At 36.8% G+C, this 24,646-nt stretch overlaps 1 protein-coding gene across 3 annotated transcripts in view; it reads right to left on the bottom strand.

The window, feature by feature from the left end:
* The window catches only part of LOC126256990 (probable elongation factor 1-delta), a 77,829-nt gene extending 53,436 nt beyond the window's left edge, over nt 1–24,393 (bottom strand). Inside the window, exons 1-4 of one of the 3 annotated variants that reach the window (XM_049955526.1) lie at nt 24,306–24,393; nt 23,617–23,708; nt 4,819–5,166; nt 2,456–2,539 (exon numbers count right to left, since the gene is read on the bottom strand). In XM_049955526.1, the coding sequence (XP_049811483.1) occupies nt 2,456–2,539; nt 4,819–5,166; nt 23,617–23,708; nt 24,306–24,345 (564 nt within the window). In that variant the 5' untranslated portion in view covers nt 24,346–24,393. The remainder of the gene's footprint in view (nt 1–2,455; nt 2,540–4,818; nt 5,167–23,616; nt 23,709–24,305) is intronic. The other 2 variants (XM_049955527.1, XM_049955528.1) reach the window with 2 other exon arrangements.
* Nucleotides 24,394–24,646: the final 253 nt, after the last annotated feature.

Genomic DNA, 24,646 nt, shown 5'->3' on the forward strand with positions numbered 1-24,646 from the left:
AATCATGACAAACTGGAGACAAAGTCAAATATGACCTACAGAGAGTACATTATTTTTTTTATTTATATCCTTACTCTCAGAAATCACAATACCTTCAACAGATCAAATGGTATCATGTGCATCTGTGTAAGAAAGTTTAAGACACGTATTGTGTGCGGTACTATCCTCGTGTATAGTTCTGAATGGTTGAGACTGCCCTTACTATGGAGTCCTAGGAAAAGCACCTTTGTTCTGCTACCAATATGGATGTCTGCTTTGTCTCTTAATACAATCATTATGTGTGATACGAACAAAAAGAGCATACTACTGATATTATTCCTCTTCCATCTATATTTGTTGTTGGCATGTAGACTGGTTGTAACTTAGCCTGAGGTCTAGGTTAGGTTGGTTGAGAGTTGGCAAACCAATATGTAACACTTCAGTTAATGTGCATGCAAAGCAATGGCACCAGAGCTGTGACCATGAAGTGGTTGTATCATATCACACAATGGTGTATCACACTAGTACTTTAAGATTGTAAGTTGAGATCACTGCAATTTAATCCTAATGATGCTCAGCCTAGACATCACGTTCATGCACACATATTTTATGAATAGAAACTCTTAACAAATCATTGGAAAATACTGTAATTTTACTTATTTGTTGCATATTTCTGAATCAGGTCCTAAATTACTCCCACCTGTATGACTGCAGTGTTTATTATGAATGGCACTTACAAATGCCCTTTATTGAAAATCTTCAATCAACCTACAAAAATCTTAAGTTTATATCCCATTTTTAGAATTAAATAATTTACAAGCAACACTTTTAAAGCAATTGTCCATTAATAACCTCTTTCTGAACCACAGCTGCAATCTACTACAAGCAGGAAAAAAAAAAAAAAAAAGCAGATTGATTAGAAACATTGAATTTAATTCAAGAGAAACTTAACATTTACACTATATCCACTACGATCAGCTGGGGCAGAATGCAGTTCCTTTCCACGTATTGTGTTATTGTTTCATTAGTGTCTACAATGCAACAAAACACCGTATTATGAGCAGTGTTAACTAGATGAACCCATTATCAGATATGTAATCCTATAGCCTCCTGTCCCTACCTACATAAGCATAGCACATGCTTATCCAAGCCGATTACTATTTGTAAAATTTTTCTTGTCACTGGCCCCTCTACTTCTGAATCAGCAAAAGTTGAGGGTCTCCAGTTGCTAGTGTTTTTTGTTCAACCACTGCCAATATGACAGATTTATCCATCATATTTCCCTGTGATTCTATTTAAATTTCCTCTTGTCTTACTTGTGTTTTAATTGACAGTTTTAGAACACCTGACTGTGTTTAATATTATCTCACATGATGTGAGCTATGTGATTGTGCCACCAGGGTTGTTTCAAACTGTGTGATTAAGCAAACTCCAGGTATATTACAGGACCTACAAACAACTGACAGAAGAAACAATTTCCCCCTTTCTTTAATTTTATTTTTCAGCATTGGTTCACTCACTCAGTGGAGTCACTGGTTTTGACTTGTGCAATAAGTTTAAACAGGATATGATACAATCTGTAACCTAAGGCTGAAAAATACAATTAAATAATTCACAAGACCATCACCTATTTCCCCATGCCAATAAAGTTACAATGAGCATCCATGAAAAAATTTTGTTCTAATATGAAGTGAAGCAATGTGAACAACAAACAATGTCCACATATACTGCTCTTGAGAACTGATGTGAAATTTGTAAAAGTAACCAAAATTGTTACAAATGACAAACAATTAAGATGATCTCCCGAAACATTCTTTCATTCTTTACTTCTATTTATAAATTAAGCTAGCTACAAAAGTGTAGTGACAGCACTTTATCATTAGGTAGGAAGATTTAGTTTCCCTGCAACATTCATTCCACAGTGGCCTTCTACAGGCTCTGTGGGGCTTAATCCTTCCATTCTCCTCTTATAAAGACTTTGCAGAAGCCTGACTAAGAGCTTGGTGTGAGCGAGAGGATAGGTATGCTGTTTATTAACTGACATTACATATGAATCTTTGAACATCAAGAAGATGATGGCTACACACAACTGAAGCCAGTAATAATATTATCCACGTTGTGACCTAAAGGCTGAGTATGCAGTGCAAGAGTGATTTAACTTTTAAAAATGATTTCTTACAAAATAACATTTACATTTAAGTAAATAAAAACTGGAAGAGTTGTATCACTCATGTCTATCTTTTCATATCGATACTAAATGCACAGAACAGTCTGTAAGAAATGAGTTTATTAACTCAGTGTACCATTAACACACGCTCCAGTTAAGAAATGTAGAGCCACAAAAAATTTTAAGTACAATTCAATGAAGAAAATTAATTTTTTCAAATAAATAATCTGTGAATGTATTATGAATAATCTTAAAAATAACTAATTGACATTAAAAACAGAACTAGATAATATCATGCAAGTTACTCACACATTCTAAAGAATTTTTTATATGCTGTCGAGCCTTTGCTACTTCTCCTGCCAAAGAGCTTTTTAAGGGAGTGTTAGAAGATCCCTACACCAAAAGAGAAAATAACAGTGTTAAAAAAAGCACACCAGTCATCAATATGTTATAGTTATGTGTAAAAATATCTTAGGTTGCATGCAAACTTATACACTATAATTTACCCATATGACAGTGTCTCACCTCTCAGTTAACAATATCAATGTAAAGAAACAGAAACAAAATACTGAGAACAAGAATGAAATAGCATATTTCTAATATATTCAACATACGTATTTTGAAGAAATGCGTTAAAAGAATAAATTAATTACATGCAAAACTAAATTCAATTACCCAGACTTAAAAAATAAATAGCAGCACACTGAATCCTAAATTTATAACAACTTAGTGTAGAAGCATTAATTTAAACCTACATTTTTCCTGTAGGTCACTACTCAGCCACATACTAATGAAGATAATTTATGATGCAGAAGTGTATTTAATTAAGCAATGAAAAATCCAGGATGAAATGTAACAATATTATGAAAATGATAGTTCCTACTCACCATACAAAGAGTCTTTTTGTTGTGCCTATCTGCGTCTCAGCACTTCCAGTATATGGTGAGTAGCAACTTTCCTTTTCATAATAATGTATCTAATTAGTTATGGAGTTCATTGTTCACTTAAGAGAAGAAACCTTTATTTTAAATTTAATTTTTAAATTGTCACAGGCTGTTATAAAAATACTCATGTTTAAAATGACTTATGTATAATATCTGTTGTTCTGAAGATCCTTTATAATGAGCTACACAAAAACTGAAGAAAGGAACGCTATTAAAATACAACAACCTATCCTCTTTAGTTAAAGAAATGATGTCTACGAACATGGCTACTTTAGATCACCAAAACAAATGAATAAAGACATTGTTTTTTCCAAATACTGCCTGATAAGTTATGCAAAAAGCTTTGAATTTCTGATGAACTTTAGGATTCACATGTAACACTGGACACCTTGCTTCCAGCAGTAGGTATTTTGTTACATGACCATCTATAAAGTAAAGTCCAAACAAATTAAAACAGAAGTAGTAATAAATATGGAAAGTAATACAATATTTCAACAAGTATCATTATAACAAAAAAACCACATGCAGTTGTTTTCCTGTTGACAACTTACCCGCAATCCTTTTGTCCATGGCAATGGGGAAGGAGGGTGAGGGAGAGTTTAACACGATGCCAACAGAAAGACAGGAAAATTAAACCGAAAGATCTCCTGTGACAACTACTCTCAAACTGAGGTGTACAGGGATGAAAAAATGAACACGAGAGGGACCTGAGAATCTTTCCCATCATTGCAAAAACACACACACAACCCGGTGTGCTCTTGAGAAACCGACCAACTGATGTTTGTAAATGGGACTGTATAATGGTGGTCATTGTTTTCTTTGTGGGGTTGAATGACAGTCTTCCTTTCATTTTTAAGACTGACACCCAAATGCTGAGCTGAAGTATGCGAACTTACTTGCCCCCTAAATCATACAGTCTCTTGTTAACTCTTAGTTTACCTCAGATACAAATCCTTAGACTTATTAAACTGCCATCCAAACCAATGATTTCCTTCAGAACATATGCTACTACATATGTATTTAATTCTGAAGAGCATTTAGTACCTGGCCTGTGCAGAACAATGTACTGTATTATACTTTGATTAATATAAATTCGTGATTGATGTTTCACTGAGTCGAATGAGCGCATAGTACGCCATGTGAAAACGTGCAACTCTGTCCTCATGATTGACATCTGCCACACTGGCAACATTAACCACCCATATCATTAAATGTAGATTTGACAAAAATTAGTTGTTTGTACATAGCCAAATATAAAATAATTTGCAGTGTTGCTTATTACATTTGATTTTAATTATTTTTAACTTCTTTAACTACTGAAAGAGTGTAAGCAATCAAGAACAAAACTAACATGCAGACAATGAATTACTAAATGCCTCTCAAAGAGCCAAATAAGAAAATATTACAAGAAGTTGTTGGACAAATGAAATCACATAAAAAGCTGACTACCCATAAAACAGAAGTCATACTACAATTTTGTCATTCTATAACTTTCTATCTATCTTAAGTGGCTTGTGCCAAATAAGAATTTAATTAAAAACTCATACGAAAGTGCCAAACAAATTATTTTGTAAAAGTGAATGTTTTGTGCTACAACTGCTCAAAATGTGCAAAAGACGGGAAAAATGTGAAATTGCTTCCTGCACAAAATCCTCATGCAGCACTTGTGAAAACTATGTTCAATTGTAGGTTTTACTGCATGCAACATGACAGCAAGATAAAATTTACCTTTGCATCATTTAATATTCTTCTTTCGCGCGACTTCTTATCTAATTTATTTCTTTTCTCCTTTGTTTCTTTTTGCTTGAATCTTTTCTCCTCTTTGTTCTGATGTGGGGTGGATACATTACCAATACATTCAATAGAAATCTCTCCAGAAATAGATGAATTAGTTGTATTCTCTATGTTAGTGCAACCTTTGCGAAGTTTCTCATTGGACAGTACAATACTGTTAATTAAATTTGCTTCTTTAATAAGCTCATTTTCAGCAGGCTTCACATTCTGCAGTGAATGTGAGAGAACATGCCCGACTTTAGGTATGGACACTGTTACTTGTATCCCATTACTTACACGCAGCTTGCAAAAATAGAAAAAACAACATGTAATAATATTTCCAGAATGATTACTTCAATGCAACACACAATGCCAATCCCATTACAGAAGAAAAACCATATGACAGTGCTACAAGTGTGTGTATAAAAATCAGTGGGGCAAACACAAAGACAAAAGGGCTCTCAACAAACAACCTCACACACAGGTCAGAGGTATTAATTTTCGCACTGTCTTAGCTTACAACGGTATTTTTTGCCCTAAAATGAGAGTAAGGATGAATTCCTTACTCAGTTTATAAATTAATCACTTTTGACTATATTTCAAGCAGAATTTTGTGTAAAATTTCAAAAATTTTCTTTCAAAGTGACAGCTTAATGAAATCACATGCCCAAAAGAATTAATGGAGCACCCAATCTGCATATACTTTTACATTCTTATGGCACTCCTGCTAATAAGCCCACATTTATGAACAAAAAATAGTTATGCATCTACCTATTACCACCTCCCAACACTGCAACACCTCTGACTTTTGACTTCATTATTTTTCTTTCTTATACTTGTTCATTCGAGTTATTGGTGACTAGTTCTGAATGTATTCATTCATTTTCAAACCATTACTCTCATTACCATTACATAACCTGTCAAAAACTAACACACAACTATTTAAGTATAATCAGTTGAGAAGAGCTCAAAATGTATGGATATTATACTATGAAATTATTTCATGTATCACTTGAGAATGACTCAGGTATGTGATAACCATTGTGATTTGAACAGACAGGACACCTATAAAACTCTTAAATATTTGTATTTTACCATTTTCACTAACGTATGAACCTAGTCACCATTAAATCTAATGGGAACACCACTAAAAGAGCAATAACGAAATAATTAAAATATTTCATATATTGGTGAACACATCCACCTGAGGGTGGGGGGTGAGAATATTTTCTCCACAAGATACTTCCTTATTTTTCCACTCATTTTCCTCACACTGCAAATATGAAATATCCCATGTACTGAAGTGAACAATATATTTCTTCAGTCAAAATAATATAAGGATACACTTCAATTCTCAAGTTACCATGTTGTATAAACAATTAGTTGGTGTGTCACCGTAACTAATAATACACTGTTAAAGAAGACCAACTAGCATAGTCAAATGCGCACACAAATTTTTCTTTACCACCACTGAAAGTTTAAGAAATTAAAACTTATATTTTTGCAGTATAAAGAGATGACTAACACTGGAAATTTAATAGCCTTACAAACAGTCATTTTTTTCAGGTATCATTTGCTCCATCAATTCCAAAATTTCAAATAATCCATTTCCTTCTCCTATCCTGACCTGGCTAAACTTTACAAAAAACCATCAACATCCTTCACTTGTTTGTGCTATAGAGCATATGCTGGCAGTGTGATTCATGTGAACTTGTGGACAGCATATGGGAAGACAGTGGGTGAATCAATGGATGTCTATGCATCTAACATAATGATTGATCACATTTAGTGGATGGCATCTCCTCCAAAGTACACTTTTATCAAATACTGACATTTCTGTAATATGTATTGTGCTCTCCTATCTGCACACTTTATGTTTAAATGCTATTAAAGATATCGTTTATACGAATCTTAGCTGTGGTGACAAAATATGAATTACTCACACTGTGTGCATGGCCCTTTCATCATTTCCTTCTTTTGGCACTTGCAGGTTGGTGGTAAAGTGGCAGACTACAAATCCATAGGTCTTGGGTTTGATCTTGGTATTTATCTGTCACTCATCAATTTTTTCACCTCTTGCAATATTTGTTGCAGTGAAAAATGCTGAGCTGTACAGTGGTTCGGAATCCACATTAAACTGTAGGTAGCCTTATAACAAGCTGGGTAAGTCAGTGAGGTCAGAGGAAGCAACAGCATACCAATTCCAACAAGACCATGCCTAGACAAGAATTATGGTGTTCAAAACCACATTTGGTCGGTTACTGCTTTACTCCACTATGTTGAAATATTATTAATGATTGCATCTCAAATGTGGAAGCTAGGTTGTGGTGGCAGATTGATCATTGATCTCCAGCATAGCCAGAGATGTATATTGGCAGAGCAGTTCATAGTTATTTTTCATTGTTTTTACTTGCATACAAAAAACACCAAATGCACCAGAAAATAAAATGAAAACTCACTGTTAAATTACTATATGTTGTGTGCATCTGCCCCTGCAAATGAAGTTAGTTCTCAGTAAATTCAGTATCGCCACACTAGCTCCTTGGATGTTGTTAAATACTTATTTCTCCCATGTTGTTGTTGTTGTTGTTGTTGTTGTGGTCTTCAGTCCTGAGACTGGTTTGATGCAGCTCTCCATGCAAGCTTCTTCATCTCCCAGTACCTACTGCAACCTACATCCTTCTGAATCTGCTTAGTGTATTCATCTCTTGGTCTCCCTCTACGATTTTTACCCTCCACGCTGCCCTCCAATGCTAAATTTGTGATCCCTTGATGCCTCAAAACATGTCCTACCAACCGATCCCTTCTTCTAGTCAAGTTGTGCCACAAACTTCTCTTCTCCCCAATCCTATTCAATACCTCCTCATTAGTTACATGATCTACCCACCTAATCTTCAGCATTCTTCTGTAGCACCACATTTCGAAAGCTTCTATTCTCTTCTTGTCCAAACTGGTTATCGTCCATGTTTCACTTCCATACGTGGCTACACTCCATACAAATACTTTCAGAAACGACTTCCTGACACTTAAATCTATACTAGATGTTACAAATTTCTCTTCTTCAGAAACAATTTCCTTGCCATTGCCAGTCTACATTTTATATCCTCTCTACTTCAACCATCATCAGTTATTTTACTCCCTAAATAGCAAAACTCCTTTACTACTTTAAGTGTCTCATTTCCTAATCTAATCCCCTCAGCATCACCCGATTTAATTTGACTACATTCCATTATCCTCGTTTTGCTTTTGTTGATGTTCATCTTATATCCTCCTTTCGAGACACTGTCCATTCCGTTCAACTGCTCTTCCAAGTCCTTTGCTGTCTCTGACAGAATTACAATGTCATCGGCGAACCTCAAAGTTTTTACATTTTCTCCATGAATTTTAATACCTACTCCGAATTTTTATTTTGTTTCCTCAATATACAGATTGAATAACATCGGGGAGAGGCTACAACCCTGTCTCACTCCTTTCCCAACCACTGCTTCCCTTTCATGTCCCTCGACTCTTATAACTCCCATCTGGTTTCTGTACAAATTGTAAATAGCCTTTCGCTCCCTGTATTTTACCCCTGCCACCTTCAGAATTTGAAAGAGAGTATTCCAGTCAACATTGTCAAAAGCTTTCTCCAAGTCTACAAATGCTAGAAACATAGGTTTGCCTTTTCTTAACCTTTCTTCTAAGATAAGTCGTAAGGTTAGTATTGCCTCACGTGTTCCAACATTTCTACGGAATCCAAACTGATCTTCCCCGAGGTCCGCTTCTACCAGTTTTTCCATTCGTCTGTAAAGAATTCGCGTTAGTATTTTGCAGCTGTGACTTATTAAACTGATAGTTCGGTAATTTTCACATCTGTCAACACCTGCTTTCTTTGGTATTGGAATTATTATATTCTTCTTGAAGTCTGTGGGTATTTCGCCTGTCTCATACATCTTGCTCACCAGATGGTAGAGTTTTGTCATGACTGGCTCTCCCAAGGCCATCAGTAGTTCTAATGGAATGTTGTCTACTCCTGGGGCCTTGTTTCGACTCAGGTCTTTCAGTGCTCTGTCAAACTCTTCACGCAGTATCTTATCTCCCATTTCATCTTCATCTACATCCTCTTCCATTTCCATAATACTGTCCTCCAGTACATCGCCCTTGTATAAACCCTCTATATACTCCTTCCACCTTTCTGCCTTCCCTTCTTTGCTTAGAACTGGGTTGCCATCTGAGCTCTTGATATTCATACAAGTGGTTCTCTTCTCTCCGAAGGTCTCTTTAATTTTCCTGTAGGCAGTATCTATCTTACCCCTAGTGAGACAAGCCTCTACCTCCTTACATTTGTCCTCTAGCCATCCCTGCTTAGCCATTTTGCACTTTCTGTCGATCACATTTTTGAGACGTTTGTATTCCTTTTTGCCTGCTTCATTTACAGCATTTTTATATTTTCTCCTTTCATCAATTAAATTCAATCTTTCTTCTGTTACCCAAGGATTTCTATTAGCCCTCGTCTTTTTACCTACTTGATCCTCTGCTGCCTTCACTACTTCATCCCTCAGAGCTACCCATTCTTCTTCTACTGTATTTCTTTCCCCCATTCCTGTCAATTGTTCCCTTATGCTCTCCCTGAAACTCTCTACAACCTCTGGTTCTTTCAGTTTATCCAGGTCCCATCTCCTTAAATTCCCACCTTTTTGCAGTTTCTTCAGTTTCAATCTGCAGTTCATAACCAATAGATTGTGGTCAGAATCCACATCTGCCCCTGGAAATGTCTTACAATTTAAAACCTGGTTCCTAAATCTCTGTCTTACCATTATATAATCTATCTGATACCTATTAGTATCTCCAGGATTGTTCCAGGTATACAACCTTCTTTTATGATTCTTGAACCAAGTGTTAGCTATGAGTAAGTTATGCTCTGTGCAAAATTCTACAAGGCGGCTTCCTCTTTCATTTCTTCCCCCAATCCATATTCACCTACTATGTTTCCTTCTCTCCCTTTTCCTACTGACGAATTCCAGTCACCCATGACTATTAAATTTTCGTCTCCCTTCACTACCTGAATAATTTCTTTTACCTCGTCATACATTTCATCAATTTCTTCATCATCTGCAGAGCTAGTTGCCATATAAACTTGTACTACTGTAGTAGGCATGGGCTTTGTGTCTATCTTGGCCACAATAATGCGTTCACTATGCTGTTTGTAGTAGCTAACCCGCACTCCTATTTTTTTTTAATTCATTATTAAACCTACTCCTGCATTACCCATATTTGATTTTGTATTTATAACCCGGTAATCACCTGACCAAAAGTCTTGTTCCTCCTGCCACCGAACTTCACTAATTCCCACTATATCTAACTTTAACCTATCCATTTCCCTTTTTAAATTTTCTAACCTACCTGCCCGATTAAGGGATCTGACATTCCACGCTCCGATCCGTAGAATGCCAGTTTTCTTTCTCCTGATAACGACGTCCTCTTGAGTAGTCCCCGCCCGGAGATCCGAATGGGGGACTATTTTACCTCCGGAATATTTTACCCAAGAGGACGCCATCATCATTTAATCATACAGTAAAGCTGCATGTCCTCGGGAAAAATTACGGCTGTAGTTTCCCCTTGCTTTCAGCCGTTCGCAGTACCAGCACAGCAAGGCCGTTTTGGTTAATGTTACAAGGCCAGATCAGTCAATCATCCAGACTGTTGCCCCTGCAACTACTGAAAAGGCTGCTGCCCCTCTTCAGGAACCACATGTTTGTCTGGCCTCTCAACAGATACCCCTCCGTTGTGGTTGCACCTACGGTACGGCCATCTGTATCGCCGAGGCACGCAAGCCTCCCCACCAACGGCAAGTTCCATGGTTCATGGGGGACCCACAGCTGAGATGAAATCATAGGTATGTCACTGACCATACAAATCAGCTATTCCACCATCTTTAACTTTCCACAACTGCTCATGACAGGGATTCCAACATACACTTTTATGAGATTAGTGCGTGGAGGTTATTTTCCTTGTTTCTTCCAGTCATCACCCTCTAGTTCACAAAATTTTGTATCAGTACACATCCATGTAAGACTAACAACTAAATTCTTGCCACACCCATCCCATCATGGCATCATCGACTGTAGCAGTTACTTCCCATATTCTCTCCCAGAGCTCTGCTACATCAAGTGGTAGAGGCAGTACACACACCAGACCTTTAATGTGCCCCCACAGAAAAAATTCACATGGAGTGAGAGCTGGTGATTTGGAAGGCCATTTCATGAAACAGCTATCCCCTTCTGTGGCACGGCCGATCCATCGATGCAGTAGTACCGTGTTCAGGTATCCACGAACTTCACGATGAAAATGGAGTGGAACCTCATCCTGCTGAAAGATGAATGGAGAGTCCGACTGCATTTAAAGCATCACCCATTGCTGCAACACGTCCAAGTAGGAATTCTTTGGACTCCTTACAAATATCTTTCGTACGCGCTCCACATTCACTTCACTCACACTGAGACATCCGCTTCTCTTGGCCAGGCACAAGCAACCCGTCTTTACAAATTTGTTGTGCCAGTGGTACATAGCCTTCCTTGTTGGTGGCTTCTTACCATGCTTGGGTCTAAACATCCGTTGAACAGCTGTAGCACTCTTGTTTTTGTCACACTCCAACACACAGAAAGCTCACTCTGCACCTGAATTTGCCATGTTTGCGACTAGCACTGACTATCGGCAAATTACCAAACTACACTGTGGCGGTATATATGAAAAAACTTGCAGGGTTTCTCTTAAAAATGACATATGTATGATATCTGTACAATGTTTGGTTCTTGTGCAATAAATAATGGAAAGGGTTCCCAGACTTTATGTAAACCCTGTACACACTGATCACATTTTGTTAATGGCCTTGCTTAAGTATTGTCATATTTGCCTCATGTCAAAATTAGTATTTTTGCACTTTTTCCTACGCTGAAATTGTTATTAATGATCTTGTGTCAAACAAGAAATTCTGAGTGGTTACTGACACATCTTTCATAAAGTGAACTGAATGTACATCTCCTTTTCTTAATTGTGACATGTAAGTAATTAATGGGCCAAGCACCAAAACTGATTTAGAGATAATCAACAAAATGTGCATGGCACTTCAACAAAAGCAGTATAAAAGTTTGGGATCACTATACAAACACAAGAACTATGCAGGTTTCTTGTCACGTGTGTTTTTATTCAATGTTAGTGGATTTAAGAACAAAATGATACAAAATTTGAAGAAAATGACATGTTCTGTTTGCAATGGGTTTAACAGAAATAACGATACAAGTTCCATAATGTCCATTTTCACTCATTTCACAAGTTTCTTGTAAAACCACTTATTCTCCTATCTCACAAAAGGTATCACTTTAGCTAAATCCCTTCTCTTTTTTTCAGACAGCCTACATTCACGGTGTAGTGTTTCCAGCTGCACTTTTTTAAGATCAGAAGGCTTCACGTTTCTCTTCAAGATTTAATATTCCTTGAACTCTTCAATTTCACGAAGAGTTGACCAAACTTGCAGTACCCCAGGCCATTCAGCAGTCAGTCTGACCCACTGTGCTCTTGAAATACGCACATTGGTGACATTCATATATTTTTCAGCAGCTGAATTGAAGTCATAAAAATCTGTTTCTTGCATAAGAGTCACTATGTGTGTGTGTGTGTGTGTGTGTGTGTGTGTGTAGTTCAGTGATGAGGCGAACTAAATCTTTTGGAACTTCACACACAGTTAGCCTTTTGTTTCTCAATGTGAGCAAAATAACGATCACAAGACATAGTGTGTCCTTTCACCAAAAACTTGGGTTCTATTTCTGTAAATTAGAACTTTGCTCTAAGGTAAACCCACAGAAACATCTTGTTTTTGTTCTGCCCACACTCCACATTATTAGTTTCGTTTTACAAGTAAGTGTCGAAGTAAAATCTTTGCACATACAGAAAGCAATTTCATTCCCACCCCTGCCACATACGGCCTCACGCCAGAGAAACATGACCAGTTTGATAATCACTAACATGAATGCAGAAGCTGTAATTTGAGAGCTGTCGTAAATAGTATATTTCCACTGTGCCTTAATGAAGGAAGAGAAATCACTTTTTGCAAATCCATCGCAGCTGTACATACTTCCGAGTTAGGCCCTTGACTCTCGATTGTGTCAGCTTCTATGGAATCCATAGCTTTCTTTGTTTTCGGCAATGGCGTTTTAGCTGCAGTTTATTGCCTTTATTATTGGGATCACACCTCAATTTGGCTTTAAGAAGGTCACTTGTATAACAAGTGTCATTTGACAAATGATGAAATTCTAGCTTGGGGAATTTGTCTTTAAAGACTTTTGCTTAGAAGTGGTATGTGATGTTAGTGTCTTCATGTTTCCTTTGAAATTCCTTAAACAGTGAGGTCTTCACTTAAGTATTGTTTACCACCCAATTTTTCCCTTTGGTATTGGCTTTCTTGTCTTGGTATGGCATTAATATGAACAACCAGATTTTCATCTTCTTCTGTATATTTCCAGTGTTTTGTCTTATTTCCTCACTTTTCTTTATACACAATCTCACCACTTTGCTTCAACTGTGTTAATGTCTGAACTATTCTTTTGGTCAAAGCGAGAACCTCAATAAATTTTCTTTTACACACTCTTATTACATCTCCCTCACCATCAAGCAATGCGTAACATATTTTTTCCTTTGGTATGACCAGTTGTCCTGCACATTTCTCAGTAGACAGCTGAGCAGTTTCATTACTTTTAACCTCTGCAGCTTCACTTTGCAAACATTTATGTGAGACATTGCATAGTTATTTTGCTTCACTTATTGTTTAGTGAGTAGAATTCCTGAAACTTGAGTTTCTGGTCATATGGAAGGTGCCTGCAGTTAAACTGACATTTACAGGAGACCTGAAAGAGTGAAGCAGTATATATATAATATGTTTCAATCAACATGCCTAGGTATTTGAAGGTAAGTAAATGATTTCATTGAAGTAGTTAACTATAAAATCACGATAACAACAATGATTTTTGTCCATATGAAATTTGTTCAATAACAAATTAAATGCATTAAAATACTGGAACAAAACAGATTCCAACCCTTGCAAAAAAAATTACAACAGCAATCAAGGACTATCTGATGCTTGGGAGCCTCTTTAACTGGAACCACAGTGCTATCTTTTCAAGTATGCTCCTTTCCTTCACTGCGAAATTATTTCACCTCTCTTCCTCTGTTTTGGTGCAGTTTTCCTTTCAATTTTTCAATATTGTGTATTATGTATCTGTAATAATTACTTCAGCAGTGTCCTATCATTGCAAACATACCACAGAGCTGTCAACAATTTACACAAGAATGCACCAAGACAACAGAACAGAGGGCACATGACTCATTATTTGAACATCAATGTTGGTGGTAGACACGAGTGCCATCTTGTGACAGCTGTAAATACTGTTTTGTGCTGTTCTGGCACTTTTATCAGAATATATGTCATTGGCAGTTACAGAGGAATTTCAACTAACTCAAATTTTCATTTTTTGGCACTTGACTCGTTAATTACATGCCACAATTTGTTGTTCTTGAGATGCTTATAAGTATCTATATTATGGGGCTCAGGGAGTTCAGTTAACCTATTTTGGTTAACTGAAAAGAGTGATACATGTTATTTAGAAGTTTTCTTTTTTACAGTGGATTTCAGCATTTTGTCACCACTCCAACGAAAGTGTCCCACATGCATCCTGTCAGATATTGGAGTTTTAATTATTTTGAATAATTCCGTTGTTGGAAACTTATCACCATGTTTCTCATGTGAGTATGCACGAGATTATGGAGGGGAAGGAGGGGGACAGGTCAGCCACTATATTATATTTACACAAATCACTTGTGTTAGCCATTTTTCTGACATTATGGGCCAAAGTTGACACCAATACCATACAGTTCAATATTTTTTAAATTATTTACAACAATGCATTTTTGGTAGTAACTGAAAAGTTACATCACTACTTCTGTAAATTCTCCCAGCAGGGATTGATTTTTAATGGAATGCTGAATAATCATGGTATGACTCTGAAAAAGCACAACATTACCAACTCTTAATGAAATCAAACATGGAAATATAAAAACCATGTAAAAAGTGATTGGTGACATGGCCCCTTGTATAGTCTATGGAAATAGGCAAATTTTAGCTTACTTCATTGACACATCTGCCAAGGTCTTCCTACTTCCCTCCTTACAACTATAATGTGCCTCTTAACGTGGTTCCATATTCTGAAAGGCATGACCCTTTTCACTAATTCAACAACTTTTCCTCTAGCAAAAGTGTTGTATGCCACAAATTATACCTTACCAGTTTCTTGTAATAGCAGCTGTATGTCATGAAAACAAGTACTGTTCAACCAGTTTCTTCAATATGAATTAGAAAGTTGAAATGAAGAAAAAAATGTAATGCTTTTAGTAAGAAGGTAAGTGAAGTTCTTTGACCAGATGATTGGTTTGAACATTGCAGTGCTTTCCTAGGCATGGTTTTACGGAGATAGTATGCTGTTGCCTTTCTTCAACCTTTGAACTGACTTATACAGTCACAGATGGACCTACAATTTAACACTGGCTCCAAATCAAAGAGCTAATTGGCATTTTTCACATTACGAAACTTTGCCCAAAGTTAAAGAAGTGAAAAGTGACTAAAATCCTAAGACTGGGTGCGGTTCTTACTCTAGACTTTAGTGTCTGTAGCCTTGCACTTTACCACTGAGCCACTATGGTGTAGACTGTCATTCAGCCACAAACATAATGTCAACTGAATAATTATAATTATTGTTTTGCAGCAGTCTTATGCATATTGGATTTTGATGAGAAGTGTATGTCCAAATATTTAGATAATATCCTGGGTCAACGCAGAAGATCGTATCTATAGGTCTATCATTTCTAATAAGTGTGATAGTGTCAGTAACATACAGGCTGTCACTGCCAAGTGAGGAAAAATCTAGAAATCAAATTTCTCAGGAAAGCGAATTTAAAGCTTGCAGCTCAATGTAAATTCTAAATTATATACATATCTTGCATGAAATGTATAACAGCAATAATTTGTAAATGTAAATGTTGAAATATTTTAATTAACTCAAAATTAAAACTTACAGAACCATGTTAAAAAGGGGAAGGGAAATCAGCTTAAATAAAACTTAACTACCTACACAAACATAGCTCTTACAGTCATGAGATACAAAAGGAAAATGAAAACTAAGAAGCAAAATTTGGACAATATTATTTTGATGTTATGGTTTCATCAAATTGTTCATCACTGGTTGATATGTACACTTGAGAACATTGTAAATGCAGGAAGAAATTGTGCTCGCAAAGAAGCATGAAGTTCAATAGGACTGCCATATTTTGTCTTTGCATCTACAACAAATATTCTATCGGGGTAAGGTATTCAAAGTAGTTGCAGAGTAAAGCTCATTGATGGGAGCCCACCGCTGCTTCCAGAAGCTGGACTTTCTCAAGCTGCTGGAATTCAAACTAGTCATTCACATTTTATTTATAAAAAATTCTTAGCTGATACGACATTTTCAACCAGTTGCTTTCATTTCCAGCCACAGTCTTCCCTCCATGACACACTCTTGGAAGTCTAATTGTCAGAGAATCTGAACGTTTGATTTCCATTTCAGAAACCACAAACTTATTCATTATCAGGCTAGCAGTCCTGGCTGCCATGAATACTTGGATGTACACCGATTAACTGTCATGTATTCAGCAGTTTTGTTCAGTGTTTTAAGAGTCACTGCTCTGTGTGAGCAACCTACTTGACTAAGATCCATGCCATTTGTTGGGTACAAAGATAACCAGTCTAGTAAGTGGTGCCAGTCCATTTTTCAATGTTTGTGACTTACACCATGTGGCAGCCAATATGCCAACAGGGCACTAAAGAAATATGAACATGGATAAACTTGAACATATTAAATACACAATCACAAGAGTAGCAGCCTTTGTTCCTTACTTCCCCTCAAGATTTCAGCTGTTAATGGATTCTGGAAAAATCAGCGCAACACTCAATTATAAATTACTTATACCCTACGACTTAAAGCTACCCTACGACTTAAAGCAAAATGTGGGTTGCATTCTTATACATTCGACAATCACTAGATTTCACATTTGTTCAAAGCTCAAATGAAAATTCAGTTTCCCTACTACAAACAAAATGACCATGTAGGTTTCCCATTTTTTTCTGGGAAAGTCCTAATTTTAACAAAATACTCCAGATATTTGTTGTATGTAGCATGACTTTTCTTTCTAAACCAATCAACTGTCCTGATACATTTTGACATCTGAAGCTTTGGGACGTTGGCATTATGCTTCATCTGCACAAAGAACTGAACTGTACGGTTTGTCAAATTCAATACAATAAAGTTGTTCTTTCGGAAACTCAATGATACCACATTCTGCAAACAACTGCATTTATTTCATCTCTCATTCTGGAAACATCCCCCAGACTGTGGCTAAGCCATGTCTCCACAATATCCTTTCTTCCAGGAGTGCTAGTTCTGCAAGGTTAGCAGGAGAGCTTCTGTGAAGTTTGGAAAGTAGGAGACGAGGTACTGGCGGAAGTAAAGCTGTGAGGACAGGGTGTGAGTCATGCTTGGGTAGCTCAAATGTTAGAGCACTTGCCCGCAAAAGGCAAAGGTCCTGAGTTCGAGTCTTGGTCCGGCACACAGTTTTAATCTGCCAGAAAGTTTCAACTGCATTTATTCTAGCTTTGGTGTGTTTTACTGTAGTTTAGCTTTTCCAGTGCTTGTGGCAATCTTTGATAAACTTTATCTTGATATTACCTGTATTAATCATGGGAAAATTAAAGTGCAAACTGAACAAAGATACAGCAAGAATTTTTAGTTATCAAACGATAAAATGAGAATGCTGAGCATAGTTTGTGGTGTAAAAGTATCATTACACACATCGATAAAGCAATTCACATTAAGACCTACAAACAAAGTTGCAATTTAGTTTAACTATATTGGAAAGGTTGTTTCAGACAGGGATAAGTAACATTTGGCACAACAACATATGCATACCACACAGTGATGTACAACTGGAGTTTCAGATCTATGGAGAGTGCTACTGACAAAATTAAGTCACTGACCAACAAGATGTTCTCGTGCTTACAAAACTAAATCCATTATTATGAATATAATTGCACCACTTGCTATGGAACAATGATGGAACTGAAAAAAGAACTACTACTTTCAGTGATAGATTCTTCCAGCAACAATGACTTCAAGCTTGTTGCTTTAGTAATTAGGTTTTACCAGCCAGCAAAAATGCATCATAATGAATGTATTAGCATTGGTGAACTTTGGTGTTAAAACTGTAGAGCATTTGACTTTATTATGTCTTAGACATATTGGAAAAATTGTAGCAATTTCCACTGAACACATACCAATTATCGAGAAAAGAAAAGGTAAAAATGATCTTTATTTAAAGTTAGAAGAAGAGACAAAACAATTTAATAGGTGTAGGACGTCTTGCTCGTATTGTGCAAAACACCGTCCCAACTGGCAAAAATGGCTTACCCACTGACTTGCGGCTCTTAATTTGTAAAATCTACGAACATTTCCATACTTATGATGCATGTGTTGAAAAACTTAAATCATACTGTGATCTCTCTGAATTAGGCATGAGCAATTCCAGCATTTTGGGGTTGGGAAGGGGGGGGGGGCAGCACATTTGTACTAGTATTTTTGCATTTTACATTTAGTAACCATAAGTTATTTGAAGTAAAGTTACTGTTTTACATAATCAAGTCTTAATTCTGAAATATACAGTGTTTCGTTATGAATATTGAACTGTCTGCAACATAATAAAACCAATATTACTGGTGGGACAAGAAACTGTCACGAAACTGAACAATTCTGATGGCAAAAAATAATTCTGCTCTATTAGTGGCCACAATTCAGTCAAAACACATCCAAATGGAACTTACATTCTTCTATTAAAAATGCAGCTATGAGAAAATTACTAAGTTGCACCAATGCATGACACTATATATGATCTGCCATAGCTCCAGGTGGGAAAAATTGTGTGATGTATGAATTACATAGAATATTAAGTAGCAGTACATAGTGTGACTAAATACGTACTATTTAAGCTACACTCCAATATGAAGAAAGCATAAGCACTTACAGTAAACTCAAACAGACTTAGAAAAATCTAGTCAAACGAGGATTGTCCCCTGTTATTCATCAAAGCACAACTCTCTCTTCAGTTCAGACTTGTCTTTAATAGACTCATACTTCACTGCAGGCCAAATAAAAAATTTTCAACTTTTTTCATGTAAAGTAACGGCACACTTTTAAAATCTACATGCCTTCTGCCATGTATGACAGTCACAAGAGATTTTGTCCGTCACCGGAAGAACAGCTTACACAAAATCTCCACTGATGTTCACCTTATCAATTTCTTGTTTTAATCCTGGAAAAGTAACAACAGACAACTGATTATGCTGTTGACCCAACTTTAAGCATACTTTGACAGAATAAAAATAATGTAATGGCTGCATTTCGGAATAGGACAGACTGCAGACAATCTCTGTTCCAGCATTTCAACATTTTCTGCAATTCTTTCCTTGGGAACAGAGCACTATTTGACTTCATGCAGTGCCTGGCACAATCATTAAAATTCTCTGCAATTTGTGCACTGAAACTAATTTCACCCTGTTCCAGACAGCTCTCTTTATAGACTTCCCCACAAACCCGTACCACTACTCCTTTCCATTCCTTCCCACGTACTTTCTCATACATGTCAATGTCATCTATTAGATTAATAGGTCTGGGATCACTGGCTTGAACTTACATTTCCACAATTTTGTGCCCTGCACTTTTCGTTGTCTGTACTACAAACTAATTTAGGAACCAACATGTTGATATTATTTGGGAAATCTTGAAATTCATCACTTAAACATTTTACAAGAAACTCCATATTTGCACGGTATTCAGACATTATGTGGCATTTTACATGTCTGAAAAACATGAGTTGGTCTAAGATCAAAAAATTTATTTATTCACCACAGCTGTATACAGAAAGACACATTTGAAATTTCATATGCTTCCATAACTATTGTCAACGTGATTCTCTTCTGCGCATTACTTTATTCTTTGGTAATTGTATCTCCAACAACCATACAATCTCTTTCCTGGAAGATTTCTTGAGAGGTCATCTTTAGAGAAAAAAATTTTGGACTTATGAAACAAGTGTATAAACTGTATTCCCGTACAATGGTATTTCCATTCTGGAAGAAGACCAAGAAGCTACGATTTCTGGTTATTCTGATAACTTCTTCACCACAACCCTTCTTGTATTGGGTCTCTCACGTAATGCTTTTGTTGTTCTACTGACTGGCTTATCAGACTTCCCTTTTTCTAAATGTAGTTGATATGTTTCCTCATTGTTCAACTTTTCCTTAAACTTTTGGACTCTAGTCTTTGAAGCTTTTATTGCTATGTATTGTTATCTGAAATTTAGTTTTAAAAATGTCTTATTATGCTATTTGGCAAAATAAGTGCCCAAAACATGTACCTTCATTCTAAAACAATATCCCTCTCCACCAATTTTCTGACAGCATCAGACATTGTACAGAATGCAGTGTGTGATGCCGAACTCTTAACACACGAATCTCACTCACTACATATACATGCGACATCTTCCGAAAGACAAAAACTGAATTGTGGTAACTGTTGTTCACTGCACTGTTTACATGTTAAGGTCTGAAGCAGGTTTGCTAGCCCAATTAGATATGCGGTCTGGAAAACACTTATTTAGTCAACACAATTGTTATCTCCCTTCACTTAAATATTACAGGTAGACAGTTTCATATTCAGTCTAATATTTCTGCTTCTTCTCTGCATAGTAAGTCCATATTACCAGAATGATATTTTCACTCTGCAGCAGAGTGTACACTGATATGAAACTTCCTGGCACATTAAAACTGTGTGCCAGACCGAGACTTGAACTCTGGACCTTTGCCTTTCGCAAGCAAGTGCTCTACCATCTGAGCTACCCAAGCACGACTCTCGCCCCATCCCCACAGCTTTACTTCCACCAGTACCTCGTCTCCTACATTCCAGACTTCACAGAAGCTCTCATTCTGGCACAATTCTACTTCTTTCTGACTTGCTTTTCTGAGTCATGCTCTCAAGAATGGCCCACTGGACTACAAACAAGGCTGCAATAATGCACTGTTCCAGTGTTTTTGTTCAAGAGAAAAAAGGCAATAACGAATGGAAAAATTTACGTGTTCTACATTGAAAGTTTTGTAAAATGATAATTACATGATAAAATATGTACTTTTAGCTTTATTTTGCCCAATTTTAGCAACTAGATCTCAAATATATTTTCATTGGAATGTCCCTGTTTTCCTGGAAATCCTCTTAAATGAAACTTCTAGGTCATTGTAAAATTAAATGTTTCTCTCTTCTATCAGGTGTTGAGTCAGTGATGTTTTCCAAACACTAAAATCTTACTTCTCCTCTGACAAGTGCCCACCCATCATGAAGAACTTCTTTTTCAAAAATCTTATCATTAAAGAGTACCATTACAGCAAAAAAGCTAGTTACTTATTCTATGCACTGAACAGAAAACTTAGCTGTATTTGAAGTTGCAGATGATTATATATAACTGTACAATTTTAGACACCTGGTGTGAATTAGTTACAAGTGTTGGAAAGTGAGCAACTAGTGACACTTGTTCATTTTAACACCATCAACATAGCTTTCTTTGATATATGCATTGGATATATTTGTGAATCATTTATGGAACCTCTTTAACCAGTGTTGTAGGTCGCCCAATATAAAACCACCAGGCTTGTAAAATCTAGTGCCACGAACTTCATTGCAGATGAGGGATAACTGATGAGTACTTCTGAGTAATTTAACACTGTGAAGGTAAATTGTTGGACTGGTATAAGAAACCAACTGAGTCAGTAAAATAAATAAATTCATTAGCCATGCCAGGTCCTAAATCACCTGTTGAAACAACATATACAGATGAAAAAAACCAGACAAGTTAGAAACAAAAGCTAAGGCAATGATAAAATTGTAAAAATTGACACTTAATGAAAATAAACTTTTAGAGCTTATCTCCACATCATGTTCAATGCAATATGTGTGAAATTTTTGTTTATATTTAAAGTCCAATCATATATGCAATACTGCTGTTAGCATTTCATCTGTTATGCAGTAGATTATGTGAAAAAGTTAAGTATACTGATGGCAATTCTATAAAGTGCTGATTTACTCATTTGTCCTGAATTTGCACACTATTTTTAAAATGTACTAACTTTGTTAAAAATAATACGGAACCCTGCTTTTCATTATATCTTTTGATTAAACGTGATATTTAACCATAACAAACACAGAACAGTACGTCAGTTGATGGTATATCACTAAAAAGATTCACTTGTAAATTTTTTTTCTCTGCTGCTTCAAATACTGCAGGGAAAACAGTAGCCAATGTTTATCTGGGAAAGGAGGCCATCTGAGATCATTAAACAGATACTCCAGCAATGTGATAATGGAAGCTTGGAATTTCCATACTATTTTCTGCTGTACTGGTAAAAAGATTGTCAACTTCAATAAGACTACACCAGTAAACAGTTGTCACCACAAATTCAGAAACAAGGAGTTCCCTTTGTTTTACCAATGTACTGAGCTATCTAACAGTAATGTTGGAAAATCATTGTACTATTATACATAATTCAAGACCTCCGAAAGCTTAATCATCCCCAAGAGACATTACACTAATTCCATTTAACACCGCTTCCAGCTTTGATAATGGGCTCAATTCAATGAGGGACAGGGTCCATGCATTGCTTCCAAAGTATTCCAGAAACTCACTGATTACTATATTTTGGAACTGCAAAGCTGTTGAATGCTACATCTGCTATTGCATGTAGTTGACAGTCTCTGCACCATCAAGACATGGTGATCTAGTGCGCCAGGAGTGTTACAATATGTTACTACTGTGTTCATAAATCTAGAGACATAGATGAGCAAGTCCTGATATTTGGTTTCTGGGGCACTCAACTGCATGGTCATCAGTGCATGTACGAAGTTCCAATTCTTACACAGCCCAATTTTTTGAACACAGTTCAATCTGGCCACTGGCACGAATGATGAGGAAATGAGGACAACACGAACACCCAGTCCCCGGGCAGAGAAAATCCCCAACCTGGCCTGGAATCAGACCCAGGATCCCGTGATCCAGTGGCAGCAACAAAACGCACTAGACCACGAACTGCAAATTGGTCAAGTCCTGTGAACATGGATGTTATCTCTGAGGGTTCAAGTGACCACAGTGTACTCACGAAATGAAGAAAGGGCAAAAGCTGATGACCAGTTTACAGCACTCCAAACTGACCAGTGTGCATGTAAGAAGGTTAACACTATTTGTCTTGTTGAATCTGTCATTCCACCCAGTAAACACCAAAAATGGCTCTGAGCACTACGGGACTTAACTTCTGATGTCATCAGTCCTCTAAAACTTAGAACTACTTAACTAACCTAAGGACATGACACATCCATGCCCGATGCAGGATTCGAACCTGCGACCATAGCGGTCTCAGACTGTAGCGCCTAGAACCACTCGGCCACCAATGCCGGCAGGTAAACACCATAACAGATTAGTAACTGGATATACTTTAAAATCTTTCTGCTTTTGGTCTTACAACGTTCATGAAAAAGTGAGAGCAGTTATTTACACATGAGGTGGTGTCCTAGTTACTGTAATGCAAGACAGGTTGCTTACCTTTGACAGTTTCTCAAAGTACTGTCGCTCTGCTTCGTCATATCTGAATTTTTCGAACCATATTTTCTCGTGCACTAACGGTGAAGTCATGTCTGGTGAATAAAAAATAATGCGTTAAAACATGCTGATAATATTTTAGGTGTGAAATGTATCGAATGGTCATTCATACTGACATATGAACTACGGTAATTATGGTCTTACAATCTTCATTCTTTAAGCTAAATACTGACTTCAAAAATGTGTCTACAAATAAGGGATACAACTTTTGTTACAAGCTGCGGCTACACTGGAGATGAGAAAATGTGGCGGAAAAACTTTTGTCGTGAAATAACACTTAAAATGCTTTATACTAATGAAATAAACTTATCAGAATACAGGTGACAGAAATGGACTGCAGAATAACACACTGAATATGCGACACGTTTCATCGATATGAAAGCTCATTGTTCTGCGATTGCATTTTCTGAACACAAATGACACCTCGTTTCACTTCTGATCCCGGAAAATATTTTACTTCGTTTAGACAGAAAGCTTATGTTAACGACAAAAACACTATGCAACAACACCGACGGTTCTTAAATGAATTCCGCACATATCACCCAAATTAACTCTTGCCGGAATGAGCAGCAGTAACACAAGTAGCATAGTGTACATAATTTAACATTAAACAAATTCCTCACTCCTCATACCTTTCTTAACAATCAACACGTTGCCAGAAACAACTACCATACGTCCGACCACTGACGGCAAAGACCGGCTGTTGTCATGGATCTTAGGGCAAAGAGAACACTCCTACAAAACTGTGAACGCCACTTAGGCGAAAGATATGCTGCATCCACAGAGGCAATGGAAAATCGCACATGAATCTCTCCATAATATCGATCAGATTCCAATTAAAGTTAAATCATACTGCCCGTACGTCACGTCACGTCACGTCACGAAACGGCTACTTCCCATCTTCCCTTACGTCAGCCATGTTAATTCGCTTAACCCAGTACCATTACAAAATACTGTATGGACCAACATTTTG

The sequence above is a fragment of the Schistocerca nitens genome, chromosome 1 (assembly GCF_023898315.1).
Source record: "Schistocerca nitens isolate TAMUIC-IGC-003100 chromosome 1, iqSchNite1.1, whole genome shotgun sequence".
NCBI classification, from domain to species: Eukaryota; Metazoa; Arthropoda; class Insecta; order Orthoptera; family Acrididae; genus Schistocerca; species Schistocerca nitens.